Source organism: Pecten maximus, chromosome 10 (genome assembly GCF_902652985.1).
Source record: "Pecten maximus chromosome 10, xPecMax1.1, whole genome shotgun sequence".
NCBI classification, from domain to species: domain Eukaryota; kingdom Metazoa; phylum Mollusca; class Bivalvia; order Pectinida; family Pectinidae; genus Pecten; species Pecten maximus.
Window position 1 is genome coordinate 44,458,816 of NC_047024.1, and position 17,362 is coordinate 44,476,177.

At 35.2% G+C, this 17,362-nt stretch overlaps 1 protein-coding gene across 1 annotated transcript in view; it reads left to right on the plus strand.

Moving 5' to 3' along the window:
• Positions 1-17,362, plus strand: part of LOC117336341 — a 79,436-nt gene that overhangs the window by 13,286 nt on the left and 48,788 nt on the right. Inside the window, exon 2 of the mRNA XM_033896836.1 lies at positions 1,105-1,231. Within this exon, the coding sequence (XP_033752727.1) occupies positions 1,105-1,231 (127 nt within the window). The remainder of the gene's footprint in view (positions 1-1,104; positions 1,232-17,362) is intronic.

Below are 17,362 nucleotides of genomic sequence, written 5' to 3' on the forward strand. Positions count from 1 at the left end.
TTAATAATGAACTTTTTAAAATCCATGTTAGAAATATAAAAAATATACATAAATTCGAATTGATTTTGAATTTCAGCTTCATAAGGAAAATACTAGAAAATACTAATTTTCCTTATGAAAAATCCATTAATCCTACTTTTAAAGAATGTCATCTCACAAAGCTGTAGATTTAAAAATTCAGTCCTTTGGAATTTTTTTACGTGGGGGCCAGCATCTTGTACTAGATTAATAAATTCAACCAACTTTTTAACAAATTACACACTTAATGAACCACCATAACAAAAAAAAAAAAAAAAAAAAACACCTGGAAATTTTTACATAGTTATTGTTCATGCACAGTCCACACACAATTTTTTGGAAACTTCTCTCTCCTAAATAGCCAATCAGTAGGCCCCAATGCACTCACCTTCCTATTAAATCTTCAACCCAAATGGAGGAACCTCAAAATTTATCTTATATTTGGTTCTATGGTCCCTATAAAATCTTACCTATTTTTCAAATTTACCATTTCTGTAACAGGATATGACCCTCCCGTGTTTTATTGCCGATCAAATGGGTTTAACTCCGATCCATTGAGAATGTTACTGTTAACTCCTGTAGTTTATAATGACGATCCAGCGAGTCTGTTACATTTCTCTCTCAAATTTATGGCTACCGAATAATCTATATCATTTTTCTCCTAGTGTTTATTTTACTTCCGACCCATTGAGTCTATACTTCCCCTCCTGTTTTTTTGATGACAACTCGGTTATGTTGTAACGTATAACTCGTTATTATGACAACACAGTGAGTTTTTAGTGTTCCTAGTTTATTTGGTTTTTGACGACCCAGAGAGTCTATTATGTTTCATTCTCAGTGTTTTATGGTGCCAATTGAATCTAGGGCAACCCAGTTTGTCGGTTCTGTCTTTTATGTGATTACTCTTTATTGCAGTCCACTTTCACATTTTGTTTTAACGTGATTGATAAAAAAATATCCCCTGAAAGATGTACAAAATGAAATAACAAAACATAAGACAATCTTCTATTCAAGAATTTGAATTCTCGTGATTTGGTTTGAAAGAAGCATATAGTTGTTATTTGATACCATTGTTTATTATTACAGATAGATTACCGATCAAGCAGTGTACGGAATGGTTTAATAAGCTGAATATTTACACCTCCAAACACCCACTGCATTTGTCAAGAGTCGTAGCTGTCAACGATACCATTGAAATCCCATGCTACTATTGGTGAGCTGTTGTTTCAAACATGATTCCTATACATAATTGGTTGAAGGTATAGTACTATAAATCACAGCTGATTTTTTTACGTAAAAAAACAAAAGAAAACAATCTTACATCTATCGCTAAAACGAGGGCAATTACGAACAAAAAAATATTGATTTGCATGGAGACCATTAAAAAGTTGGGCTGATTTATATGTTCATGAGCCTCATATCGAAGGATTGGAATTTTGCCGGACATATTGTATTATGTGAAATGCTTAATCTACTGGCTATATATTTTTCTGTGACACGTCTGTCAGTCATAACAATACCATGAACGTTATTGACCATATCTTGGGTTACAAAAATGACAGGCCTTCCAGGACGGAGTCATCCTCAGAGCTCTGTCGGCCGCACTTAAATTCCCCCACCCACATTCACTGTAGCATATGAAGGGGCATCTTTCTCTAGTGCTGCTACCATATCATTATGGATATCCTTAGGTGTTAAACCCCTTTTTATGCAAACATTGGTTCACTGCTCTTTCATTGATTTTGTCCATTTTGCAAAAGCCGCTTGTCTTGTTTACTTTAGAGTACTACCTCGTCAATCCAAACTAACCAATTGAAACCAGTCCTTGCGTACACGGCCCTATATAGTCAGAGAATAGTAGACTTCAAAAGATCATCATTGAGTACCCCCTTCAATAGGATGTCTACTGCTTTATCGAATATAAATCTAGGTCAAATCCGGGTTTAGGGTTTAGGGGTATGCATACGCATATATTAAAAGTATGTATATACGGCGAATACCAAAGCAGTACCGATGTCACAACTAAAACTACACCCATAGTATCAAGGTCCTTCTCAGACAAGACAATAGCTTAAACGTTTGAGACAACAAAAATAGTACAGGAGTAATACCAAAACGTAGGGAATGACAAAAGCAGAACCCAGGTCCTACTAAAATGTTGGGTTAACAAATCAGGACTGTGGTCACACAAAAACTGTCAAACTAGAATCAAATGCATCACGGCGGAAACGAATCCCTTTCCTTCAGAATGTTTCAACTAACGGTTACAATGTTTCATCAATAGCCAAGTTCCTTTGATGTTTTCAAGTGAAAAGTACAACCGATCGCGGGTGTGTGAATGTCCCGCCCACTCCTAATTGCAAGAAAAGGCGCTCTCTGATTGGTCAGCCACCACAAGCAATGCAGTTGATTGATGACATTGTCATCAGGCCCTCACGTTTTTAGTTCAATTCGTTTTATCGCAGGCTTGAAAATTAAAGCAGTGATTGAATGGCGAAAAACATGACTCTGGAAACTACGTATATATTATGTATTATTGCGGGAAAATAAACATTTTCTGTTTGATTAGATTAAGCCATGCCAAAATTAAAAGCAAAAGAAAAATATAAGTCATTGAAATGTAATAAAGATCAATGATTTGAGAAAATAGCAAGGAAAATGAGAGTATCTTCAATCAGCTCATTGATAGAAAAAGAAGACACATTGAGGAAAAGTTTTTTTAAAAGGTGCTGTTGCAGAACCGCCCACATCGATTTCTTGAAATCGACTATATTTTCCAGTAAAGCTATGAAAAATACATATAGAACAAGATGTTATTTTCCACTTGAAACATAAGCGCGCCAATAGCGCCATCTACTTCACTATTTCGTGTACAAGCATACCTGTGTTTTTCACAGACCCATAAGTGGTATTTCTGTTTGTCACTGAGAGGTTTTCTCACGACTATGTATTGTACATACATTGTAGTTTAAAATGATAAACAGTTGATCATGAAAAAACAAACGAGTTTAGTACAAGATGACGTAGAAAACCAAAATTCGAAAATTTTCATCAAATTCAAAATACCATTTTTAAAATCAAGCGGCAAATTCGGCACGATAATATGCGAGTACTATCGATGTTAGTGTTTTAAAAACATATCTGACTATCCCTCTGTATACCAGCAAAAGAAAGTCGTGCCGAATCACTGGATAAGGGCAGTAATTCAATGTTGAAAAATGTATGTGGAAAAAATGCACGGGCGATACAAGTGGTCCTTGTCGTACACAATAATACAATGTATTGTTTTATTATGAAAATGCTTTGATACAATGTCCATGGCAATGTATTATGTTATACTATGTTTAACATACTTATAGTAGTTCCTTATTACGTATGATTCATTATTTTTCTCACTTGACCATCTTCGTATTCAGTACTTCTTCAAAGCTTCTTCTCCGTTGGGGTGTGCAACACAAAAGTTCCCTTTGCCACTTGGTCTTTTGACTACTCACCGCGAATGGTGCTCGGCGTGTTGTTATAATTGCTGTTACGTTTTACAATTCTGTTTAGTTCAGTTATTCTGTAGTAAAGTTGTCTTTGTCTCAAATAGGAAAATGGAGAAATCCTGCGTTGGTTTGGGATGTAAAGTTAAGTTCAAGTACAACCAGGTTGGCGATGGTAAAAATCCGCAAAAAATTCAGGACTGGATGAAAGATGTTCTCCTTTCTGAAGGTGTCATACTTTCTGAATCAACAGAAGCAAAGATGTGTCCAAAATGCTTTCTCAGATACCGCAAGAAACGTCCTGCATCCGAGAATGCCAATGAACCGGAACGAAAAAAAACTTCCGTAGACAATGATGATTCTGTTGAGGAATCTGACACTCTGGACGGGTATCTTTCTGTAGATGATTTATACTATGCCCCTTCTTCGAACAGAAAATGTAGCATTTGTCGAACTTACAACATGAAGAGTTCTAGCTGCATCAGTGAGAAAGCAAGACACCAGCTGCTTATCAAACATAAACTGTACATGCCTGAGAATTCCAGGGTGTGTTCAAGTCATCTTCTTGGTAAGGATATCAGTCCTGACATTGAGCCGGTTTTGACAGGGAGGGATAAACTTGTTAATCACTTAGCCACCAAGTCACCAGCTGTTATCAACGATTTACTCAAAATCATACAGAACATGTCCAATAACTTGTCACCGCTTGTATTAAACTTCGACAACATGGATGATGAAGATTGCCAAGCTTGGACAGGCTGGGATTGTAATCAATTCAATCAAATACACGATGCATGTTCCGAACATATTACTGGTACAAAAGAATTGTCATCTAAGAATGCCCTTCTGCTGTTTTGGGTTAAACTCAAAACAGACATATCTTTCACTCATTTGGCTTCTCTTTTCCGCATTCACAAATCGAGCGTCAGCAGAATTTTCCAGATCGTTACAGATGCTCTAAATCAAGCCGTAGTTCCCACACATCTTGGTCCGGATCACGTGTCTAGGGCGCAAGCGTTGGATCACAATACAGTTTTCACAAAACATTCTCCGGCAACAAAGTCTCTGTAATATTGGATGGTACATATATATATATATCGGCAAAAGTGAAGAACATGAGTTTCAGCGGAAAAGTTACTGCGGTAAAAAAAAACGCAACTACGTGAAGTTTATGAGTATTGTGTTCCCTAACGGTTACGTTCTAGACACTGTCGGCCCATTTCTTGGTAGTGATAATGACGCCAAAATCACTGACAAGATACTTACCTCATTACAAAGTCTGTCAGGTATCCTAGAGGAAGATGATCAGGTAATTGTAGACAGAGGTTTCCGAGACATTTTGAGCAAACTATCAGACGAGGGATACGAGACTCACATGCCGACATTTCTCAAAGCTGGACAGAGTCAACATGATGGTATAGAGGCAAACACAGACACGTGTATCACTAAAACAAGATGGTTGGTCGAAAGTTATCACTCTCGTTTCAAGCAATTCAGATGTTTTAAAACTGAACGCACATCAAACTACTTCATCAAAAATCTCGAAAAACTTCTGAAAAGTGTCACGGCATGTCTGAATTGGCTACGTGGACCCATATATCAGCCTTCATCAACAAAAGCAGCCGAAGATGAAACAGTTGCTCTGGAGATGAAGTCACAAATCGAACTCTGGCGGGTTTACAAACTTACAAAGTATTACTTAGTGTTTCGACTCCGCCCATTGTCTGTCAATCAATCATGCGTCGAGAAATACCCCCGGCTGAGGCCCAAAAAAGTTTTTTTATTATCAATAATATCCAAATTAATAAGGTTTTTATTTTTTAATTGTAATTTTGGTTAGGAATAGCATCGTCTTTTTTTCTAAAATGATTACGGCGTATTCAGAATATTAACACGAGCGTTCATCTAAAATTGTAAATATTTTAAATAGATGTTCTTCTCTGTGTTTGAAATACCCTTTAATGCACGGCAAATGGTCTGTGTTATATAATGAATACATGTACATATATGTATATTTACTTTAAGAAATTCTGAAGATAAAATTGCTAAATTTTGAGTTATTCTTTAAAATGAGATGGAGAAACACGCCAATTATTTGCTTGGCCTGATAGTGTTTTGGCGCCAAATACATGTGCAGACTAAGTTTTTGAACATTCACAAGAAATGGCGCTTTAAAAAACATACAAGAACGGGGAATATCTAAACAGTCGTCCCGTAAGTGAGGACCTTCGTTTATTGATTATACAAGATATTGTGTCTTCGGGTAGTGACAGCAGAACTGGAGAGGTTCCAAGAGGTGTTTTGGGGACTGTATCACAAAAATATAAGTACGTAAACACTGGTCATGTGTGTAGAAAACCTGTTAACAAAAACCAAAACCCAAGTTAACCCCACCAGATGTTGATTTTATTCAGGCCCAGAAATAGGAAAAACCTTCAATGACAAATGGAAAAATATTACAGGAATAAAAAAAAGTGTCTCCAGTCTCCGGAAATGTAAATAAATCTACGGTAGGTCGTTCTTGAAATAACAATTTGGGCATGACTTTCAAAATATGATTTATCTACATGGAGACAGATTTACACAATACAACATGAGGTACACACATGCTTCCATAGACTATTGTCAGACAAAATATCCTAGACAGTTAAATTCATGGATGAATCGGGATTCAATCTTATTGACGCAAACACCACTTACGGAATGTCCAAAAAAGGAACCCCCTGTGTAGAGATCAACCAATGTCATACAGGTCCGAACGTAAAACTAAATTTGTTGGTAGGACTGGATGGTGTCCTGCATTACAATTTTGTTAATGGAGCGTTAAACACCGAAACATTTCTTCATTTTTGGCATGAAGCATCAATTTCTCAAAAAATTTTCCCTGTATTGCAACCAGGGGATGTTGTAATTGTTGACAATTGCATCGTACATCACAATGATGCCGAGCGAGTCCTTCGGAGATATTTTGGTATCCAAGGAGTGGAATATATCTTCCTACCAACTTACTCACCGGACCTTAACCGGCAGAGAACTGCTTCATAAAAATAAACGCCATGTTAAAATATCATTTCCATGAAGGTGCACAAAACATCTTAAAATTGGTGACTATTCGACCTATTGAGGCTATAACACCAATGGACATTTTGGGGGTTTTCAGACATACCAGTTATTTAAACGTATATATGTTTATTAAAATCATATGTGTAAAAACTAAAGTTTTTCTCTCTTTCTCCCTCCGAAGTCGCATTTGTGCTAATATTTTTATGATGTCACATTTATCAAACTGATATGTTGACATTGTTCTTTTCTCATGATGTCTACAATTGAATTAACACGTTGGATTAGGGACGAATTCTACATGTATCAAATGTTTTATTTTAACGATGTTCTTCATGTAGCAAATCGATCAACTGCACTGCCTGTGGTGGCTGGCCAATCAGAGAGTGTCTTTGATCGGTTGTACTTTTCACTTGAATACATCAAAGGAACTTGGCTATTGATGAAACATTGTAACCGTTAGTTAAAACTTTCTGAAGGAAAGGGCTTCGTTTCCGCCGTTATGCATTTTATTGTAAAAAGTCAGGGACAATATAAGTATCAAGGTCAAACTAAAATGTTAGGGACAATATCAGTATCAAGGTCAAACTAAAATGTAAGGGAAAATATAAATATCGAGGTCACAACAAAAAGTGAGGGACAATATCAGTATCAAGGTTAAACTAAAATGTGAGGGAAAATATAAATATCGAGGTCACAACAAAATGTGAGGGACAATATCAGTATCAAGGTTAAACTAAAATGTGAGGGACAATATAAATATCGAGGTCACATCAATATGTAAGGAACGACAATATGAGTATCAAGTAAGTTGAAACTAAAATGTGAGGGACAATATTAGTATCGAAGTCATAACACAATGTGAAGGACAATATAAGTATCGATGTCACACCTAAACATGAGGGACAATATACGTATTGAGGTCCAACTTTAATGTGGGAGATAAAAACAAATATTGCCGAGGACGCATTGAAAGTTGAGAGAGAAAAGAGTTTAAGTAAACACTTAAACGTTGGATAAAACGCAATCATAGAACAGAGGTCGATCATAAACCCAAGGACGACAAAGTCAGAAGAGAGGCCTAACTAAAAATGGGACCAAAAAGCAACATTACAAGAGAGCATAGAACAAAATATGAAAAAAACCTAAATGGGTACCATTTTCACATTTGGATGTATAATTTTGACTATAATTCTTTTTTATCATTCTCAGTTCTGACAAGGTAACAATAACATTTCTGATTCTGGGGCAAAAATACACAACAACTTTTAGTGCCAGAAGTATAATAGTGACGTCACATAAAATTGTGAATCTAACAGAAACCGAGGTCACATAAAACGTGAGAATTGTAAAATCAATGTCACACAAAAATGCGTACCGTTTTCACATTACGTTTGGACGTATAGTTTGGACTATAATTCTTTTATCCTCACATTCCCTGTTCTGATTCTGTTATCTTACTTAATTGTATTGTTTTAATTTTACCTTATAACTTGTCCCAAGGCCCCTGTGACCTCTATACCAATTGACTTATTTTGTTGTCCTCATGGTTTAGTGTGATTTCTGTACTTATATTGTTGTCCCAACGTTTAAGTGTGATATCGGTACTGATTTGTTTGTCCCCACATTTTAGTGTGATGTCGGTACTGGTTTTATTGTCCCCACGTTTTACTGTGATATCGGCATTGCTTTTGTTGTCTCCAAGTTTTAGAGTGACCTCAATACTGATATTATTGTACCCACGTTTTAGAGTATCAATAATGCTGATTTTGTTGTCCCCACGTTTTAGTGTGATCGCGGTTCTGATTTTGTTGTCTCCACGTTTTAATGTGATATCGGTACTGATTTTGTTGTCCCATATTTTAGTGTGACCTCAATACTAATTTTGTTGTCCCCACGTTCTAGTTTGATGTCGGTACTGATTTTGCTGTCCCAACATTTTTGAGTGACCTCAATACTGATTTTGTTGTCCCGTCGTTTTAGAGTGACCTCAATACTGATTTTGTTGTCCCAACGTTTTAGAGTGAACTAAATACTGATTTTGATGTCCGCACGTTTTAGTGTAATATCGATACTGATTTTGTTGTCCCTACGTTTGAGTGTGTTATCTAGTTATTGATTTTGTTACTCCCCACGTTTGAGTGTGTGATCTCGGTACTGATTTTGTTGCTCCCCACGTTTCTATGTGAATTCTATTCCATATTATGCTTTTCCTGATGTTATGGTGTGATTTCTGTACTAGTTTTCATGTCCCCAGCGTTTCTGTTTGACCAGGGTACTGATTTCGTTGACCCCAAAAATGTTTGTGTGACGTCAGCACTACTTTTTAATGCTACCTCTAATTATATTTTGCTCCCCCCTCTTCCGTTTTAATGGGCAAAAATTGTGTTGTCTCCCATTTCTGTGTGACAGCAATATTATATTTATATTACTGATACCACACAAAATCTTGAGAGACAATAAAAAATCCTTGTGGGATATAATAAAGCACTTAGGTAAATAAAAAAGTGTATTTGAAAAAAAAAATTAAATAAGTATTGATATAATAATCCGAATTTTTATGTTAATGACCGTAGCGACTAAACAACAACTGTTCTGAATACGTATTGAAAAAACTAGATGATCTGACCACACGGGTACATTGTACGATGCTTACTCGCCGAAATAGACTCAATTTAATTCCAATCCAAACCGCCTGGCAGCTTCAGGTCGCCATCTTTGTTCAAATCAAAGCATCTGTGCGTTTGAAACAGTAGGTACTGCAAAGCTTCTAAATGATATTGTTATAAAAAAATTTGAGATTATCAAAGAAACGAAACGTAAATTTTAACTCTGATTGGTTATGCTTTAGGTAAGCGAATCGTAATAATTATTCATTAAGGGAATTTAATTTTCTACTCAATACTGACAACTTTTCTTTTATTCAGATAATCTTTATTTCTTTCATTTCATTTCATTTTAAAGGGAAAATTAAATTCCCCAATATATTCGCGGGACATGAATTTGATACCGTAACCGGAAGCGCATGCTTTCAGAACGTGACCCGGAAGAAATGTTCACCTGTAAACGACAGAAACTTGACGATAATAAAAACAGAAGATTATCGAATATGAATGGATTTTTTCCGTATTTGTTGAGACACCAATGTGCTAGAATAAAACGAAAGGTAACACTTATTTAATTCATAGCTATCGTATCAAATAAAACGAACAGTAATTGCGAAAGTACAGTGTCTGAGCTGAGCTAGATCTAGACCTATTTTCGTTTTACAGTTTACGCACATGGTCATTTAAATACTTCATCTTCACAATCATGTCCGCGACATTGTTCTGTGTAGGAATATTTGTAGTTCTGTACAGTACAGTGTAATTACTTTTTTTCTAATTGACTGGTCTGGTTTGGAATATATAATTACCCCGACCACAGGGCCACGTAACTACATTCACGTTTTAAACACTTTACCATACGACTCATAACCTGCGACAGTTTATAACCTGTGGCAGGTTATGAGTTATCACAGGGTAAAGAGACATATCAAGTGTGTCTCAGGCTAATTATGAGTCAAGGTAAACAGACATATATATCAAAATGATTCAAGTGTTTACAAAACGATAAGATTGTGATGAGGCCCTGTGCCCTGACAGACATTGCTTAAGGCACTGAGCACAGGGGTTGGTGTTGATAACACTTTGCTCTATTGGGAAAGTTATTTTGTATTACAAGATTCCATACCTGTCAAGTTTCCCGCATTGGACTGGAGACTCCCGAATATTCAATACAAAAATCAAATTCTTCAGTTTGAAATTAATGACCCGCGCGGGTCCAGAATTTTATTAAATTCTCCAGTTTTCTCCTGCTTGGCCCAAGTACCTTGGATCATTGACGCAGCAACATGATGTGCGTGCATCAATTTGACGCTTCAACTTCTGACTAAAACTAGTCTGTAAATAAGTCTTAAAACGTTGTCCAATATACAGAGTCAACAAAGGGCATATTAGCTATGGCGAAGGTACAAGCTCAATTAAATTTATTTCAATGCTTCCACTACGTACAGATTGAAGTTGGGACCTCAGGAATATTACGTATACTGTAACAGGCTAGGAGAAGGAGAAAATGTAGCAGCCAGACCGGGGGTCGAACCCGGGACCCTCCGAACTCTAGACAGACACTCTACCACTGATCATGAGTCGAAATAGATGTCTGGTTATTGGTTTTTGGGAGTCTGCAGTGTTCATGTTTGTCTCCTTTTGGTAGTGTGGAACTGTGGATCTGATGCCAACTTTAAGGGTAACTCACTAAAGCAAACCTAAATTGTTGAAGACACCCAGCAAAAGAAAAGAAAAGACACATTACAGTTTATTATCGAACCCTTGTATCCAACTGCCTTTTCTAACCAAAGGTTGATTACTCTGTATTCAACCTTGGCAGATTTGGCCTTGCATTTAATTTCCCTCGTTCGCCACATAATAGTGTAACTTTTTGCGATAAAAAACTTTGAAACTTATGATTGTTTCAGCACTGGCCACCTAGTCTTTTCCTTTGTTGCCATTTACATTCAGAATAAAGTCAATTTAATCTTTCCAAATTGATATAAATACAGAAAATATTTCCCCAAATAATTTACTTTTTTCAACAAAAAATCTGACATATTGCACAAATCACCTCAGTACTCTGTGCTGCCATAACTATTTACACATTCAGGGACTTGCCATGAATTTTGAACTCATGGTCTACCCATATGTAATACACAATTTCATTAAATACTCCAAAAAAGACACGCACTAATTGGAAAGCTAGTTTGTTTCTACGAACAGGTAAATGGAAAAGAGGGTACCAGTTAATTGGTGGGTAGGATTTTTTTAAAACAATCTGGCAAAAACAATTCAACACAGGAAAATCTGAAATAGAACAATGTGACAGGTCATTGAACTTTTTAAGCAACAGATATAACCAATGGATGGAAAACCTGGAGATATCTATATTTTAAGTGTAATTGATTTACATGTACATTGTGAATTTGTATTATGATACTGACAGTTAAACAGGAATCAACTACACAGTGGTAACAAACATTTGCAATTTTAGGAAAAAAACACTGGATTTGGGGGAAATCTTTTTAAGGTTAAGATGGGTTAGTAGAAACAAAGTTTTTATTTTATTTGGCCTATCAAGGCTAAGTGATGACAATATGGTTTTAGAAATAAAACTTTGGTTATTTAAGATGAGATGTTACATACTGGACACAGCAGGGAATGACAACAGAAAAAGCATATGTATGTATGGAATGTTTTTCTCTGTCAGCTTTGACAGACTGTAAATTTAACATATTATGAAAATGTAAAATTAAGCCCATTTTACACAAATCACCAGATTGTATTGTCTACATTTTTAAATAAATTTAATCTCTATTTTAACACTTTTCTCTGTAGAAAGATTTTTTTCTTTGTTATAAATCCTCAATCACTACAACTATCAAGTCATATATAGACCTGATTCTTGACAACTTTAATACCCCTTATGTATTTGCAGCATGATCACAGCATAGATGCAGTATGAATGCAGCATGGAATTGCAGCATGAATGAAGCATGGATGCAGCATAATGCCTAATTTACCTCGCTTATTTTCTTACTAGTTAAAGCATGATTGCAGCATGTTTCAATTATACAAATTATGCTGGGATCATGCTGTAAGCATGCTGCGATTGTACTGCAGGAAAGCATGGTTGCAGCATGAAAATATAGTCACCATGCTGGGATCATGCTTCATTTATGCTTTAAGGAAGCATGGCCGAAGCATGATCCAAGCATGGTTTGTGCAGCATGATCCCAGCATGGTCTGCAGCATGATCCCAGCATGTTTCAATTATGCAAATTATGCTGCGATCATGTTTCAATCATGCTTCATGGCAGCATGGTTTGCAACATCAATGAAAATCATGCAATAAAAACTTGAAGAATACTTCTGTATTATACTTTATTTGGTAATTAACATGGTATAAAACTTTCCATACAAACTGTTTTTTCTAGTTCAAACATTTAAAACTTAATTAGTCAATGAAATGAAAATGTGACAAAACAAATTTTAATTCTAATTTACCCATGGTACTGATTTTATTTGCCTCTTATATTCTTTTTCTCAAAACTTCCATCACATACACAACACAGCTATTTTTTTCTAGTACAATTTTCAAACACAACTAATATCAATGCATTCTAGCTAGAAGTGGTTTGTTTCAACACAAATAGTCAACAAGATATACAAGTTCAATGTCAGTACATACAGTATGTATTTATAATTCTGTTTTTTCCTTCTAAAATAGTAGTAAAAGAGTACAAAATAATATTTTCCAGCAGAATTAAAGTATGATATGTATACATTTTGTCACCGACGCACAAGACTGATTTCAGACGGTAGTTTCTTCGAAGTAGCCGAGTGTACTGGAAACTGTTTTCACGTGTGAACTTAAAATAAACAAAAACAAGCAACAGTCGAAGACTTCTTCCATCGAATTTAACATTGTTTCTAATAAACTGTGAAAAGATTATCATAATTTATCATAATTTGGGAACCAATTCTAAATACTGACTAAATGAAATGTTGATTAACTATTTGAACAATGGTGTGTTGTTTGACGTAGCACGTTACTGATATATGTCGGTCACTGTTTGGATCCGGTTATATTGAAAACCTGTTTAATTTGAAGAATTTTCCCATTCCCCGAGGATTTCAATACAACCAGGTTCGACTGTATGATATTTTTTGCTAGTACAACTAAGAAGGTTTTTTAGATTATATACATGATTTTTTTTGTATATATATTAATGTTTACACTTTCATTATGATAGGAAATGTTGAATACTTCGACAGATAACATATTTCCCAAATAATTTTAATTAAAGTGAAACATAAACTTCTTAATTTGTCTTCATTCCTTTCTGCTTTGTGCAAATCAATGCCATCAATTTGGACCACAATGCTGTCCCTCATTCCAGAATGTAGTGTACTGCAGACTCAGTCTCTGTTGGAAGAAAGAGAGAATTTTAGAATATTCTTTTATTTCAAAATTAGAATAATTGTCAAGTTTTTGAAGATAAACATGTATGTATTTAACTTATGTACTTGATCACTTTGCTATCATTTACATTATGTTTGTTTGGAAGTCTTTTTTTATCAAGAAAAGCCAGCCACACAAAACTACAAAATAAAACTCGCCAGGATGACTTATCAATTAAATCAAGCTACTCCCGAATTCTCCATCAGTTCATATTAATGTGAAACTGTAATAGACTATACATAAAGCAATGTCACTTACTTATAATTCATATTAATTCACCTATTTCATTTAATCGTTTTTTTTTTCAATTTGATGCAATAATCTGCAAACATCCTCAAAAGAATGTGGAGGTAAATTAAATCTTTTCCGAAAGGTTTCATTATCCAAAACACAGATTTTCCTCACCATTGTTCGTGAATATGTATGTACGTCATAATCATAACAAGGGTTTCGTGAGTGGAATAAAAAAAGCAATATTAGTGGGCCAAAGATTGGTAATAATAAATAGATAAAATTGAATACTTACGTACGATTGTAACACATGGATAGTTACTACGTTTGTTTCAGCCGTGTAATCTGTGATAAATTAATTATCAAAACCCTGAAAAAAATAAGTAATCAGGTATTATTAATATGACTATATCAACCCATCGTCGTATAATGTGAAACGATGTCAGAAAGTGCAGAAGATTATATAATTAAAACTTACCTTGTCTCGTAACGATGTTTGCCGGTGAAAATAGGCATCGGTCGTCAAAAACAACAAGAAAGCTGATATTCTTTCGTCGGTTACTTAAAGTAAGCCGATCTTCTTCAGTTAGACGGGAAACAACCTTCGTTTTTAGGCTATCGTCGTGTTTGTTTATACTTTTCTTCTGGAAATAAACATCCGGTGAATATTCAAACATGGCTATCAAGACTTCTCGCTAAAAGCTCGTGTGTGTTGCATGATGGGATAAATATTTTACTGCCAGATATGTACTGTATTAACACGATTCATTTTTACATTTTGTGTTTTCTATTCAACATCATTAACTTCTATTGTGTCATACTTTTAAGATTACTATTACAGTATTTAATACTTGCATCATGCACATTTATATCGCACGAGCTCAAGGAGCACACTCGTCAGATCTCGGCGGCAAGGTAAACAAACGAGGTCATGGCCCTCAGGTCATAGGTGAACCGAACGATAAACAGGTAATCTGACCAGAGGTATTAGCCTCGTCTGTCATACGCCTATTGTTTAATCTGGATGTATTTTCAGACGAAGATAAGACCAATTCACGTTTTCTAATGATGTTCAAGATTACAATTAATTCAGATGAAAGTTTCGTTTGTTGTTAGTAAAGTCATGTCGAGATCGAGATCATCACAGCGCTTAACTTCAATATACGTTTTACAAGGAAGCGTCCGAGTTACAATATAAGTTCGACACATGTTAATAGCGATGAATGTTGTGTCCAACACGACGTGATTTCGCATGCTATTATCAGATGTAATCTTAAAACCGCATATATCCAGAGGGTATGCGATACACAGACAAAGAGCAGGTGATTTTAATCTTATTTGATTGAATTAAAAGCGATATTCCAAGCACATGTGTAACTGTTGGTAGAGTGACCCCGATTTTGTTTTGGCGAACTATGGCTACCTGGTAGTACCATTTCATTTCAAAATATTTTATTCAATCAAGCATTTGAATTAATTTACATACAATATTTCATAATAGAGATAGATTTCCATGCTGCAAATTGATAAGGGACAGAGCAGGAATTAAGTTTTCAACATCCAATGCACTCCACATCATATTGTTTGTTGACATTTATCTGTGACAATTAATACAAATATGTTTTAGAATACTGTGTTATATCTCTTGGATCAACTCAAACATAAGCATTTTCCTCAATTCTGAAATCTGTAATGAAAATAATTACAGATAATGTATGACTTTGCTTTAATAATACAAAAACAATATTGTTAAACATTATATTAACATTGGTGGATCCATCCAAAAATACTGCAATACTTTTGATCAGATTTTGATATTAGATCTGGCAATCTTGCCTTCTAACAGGTCAAATACCCTTGATAAGACTATGAGTAGCCAGAGTTTCCTCTGGCCCGAACACCAGTAGTTAGACACATACATGCTCTCTTGACATTGGTTTAGGAACACATTCTCAAAAGACAATCATCACATATCAAATTCAGGGCTGGATTTCCACTAACTTGAAGAGTTGTGTCCCTTTATTTTCTTTCCTATTTACATCTGATACATACAGTACTAGCTATTCTAGCAGTTTACCATTCATTTGTTCACATTGTTCTTCACCTCATAATTAATATACATTTATCTGATAATACATAATTATGTATCTGAAAGTGTTCGAAAAATGGAGTTGGTTATTTCGTTTAGTCTCATTGACTTCATTTCTCAAATTCATTAAGTTCAAGAAATCTGAAAGTTACAGAAGATTCAAAACTTAACAAAGTCATTTCTGTTTCCATATTTCAATTATGGTTGTTCTACTTTCCATTGTGGGAATAGTGGACTTATTCATAACAATCAGATATAACTTTTATATAGTAAGGTTCCTACTTGCTTATTTATATATTTCTGATTATTTTTTCCCCATAATATCTCTTGAGTTAAAGTCCCTCACAAGGTTCTTTATATTTCTTTCTTTTAAATATCTTTCTTCTCATTTCTATTTGTTCCCAGTTTCCCTTGGGTAAAATATTGTCATATTTAGGTGAATTTTGAGAATTGGTTGTTTTCAGAATTCCTTTTTGTTTTGCAATACATCAATATTTTGCATGGCTATAATAAATTTAGACATTTTCTGCCGCTTCCTTTTTTGTTGAATGTTTGAGTTTGCTTAAAACTTCCCATACTGTATGGCAAAACTTCCCATACTGTTGGGCATTTTGAATTCTCTAATTTGTCAGATCAGCACATACTTAATTCAAATTGCATTATATTTATCACATCAATAATTATGTCCTTTTGCTTTTTCATTCTTAAGGGTACCCAACAATTTTCTCCTAGGGGATATACATCTAATTGTGACAGTTTATGCTAGAAGACATAATTCCTCTGTTGTGGAAGGTAGGGACCAGAAAGGCCTTAAAGCAAATATTCTAAGAGAACATTCCTGTTAAGTTGTTCTTCTTCTGTATGGCTAATTTGATGATCACAATGTTTTCAAACTTGTTCTGGAGCATTACTTAGCTGGAATAAATGTTTTTAAGAGACTTGAGTTTCTCTCACAGCACTCTGCATGCTCCCAAGGGGGAGGGATGGGACCAAAAGGGGGATTCTTCCATTCAAATGAACACTTTGTAGTTATGGTCCCAAATCATGAGATGTGGTGCCCTGAAATGAAATGGTCTCTGTCTGGCCGTCTATTTTCAACTCAATCACATGCCGGAAAGTCTACCAGGTTTTTTTTTAATGAATGACCTTTACATTCATTAAAGGGCACAGGGGCCAGACAATGCAAACATTTGAAAATCTTCTACTCAATAACCCAAAGGCCAATTATAAGAGACCTGATATTGGGCCTGTATTATGCTGTGGTAAAGTGATACAAAGTTTGTTAAAATGAATGACCTTGACATACGTTAATGGTCACATGAGTCAAACATGCTAAAATATTAAAATACTTTTTTCTCAATAGCCAAGAGGTCCAGAGAAGCAGATCATTGATACAGGTCCATAGGGCATCTTGTTTGGTTGC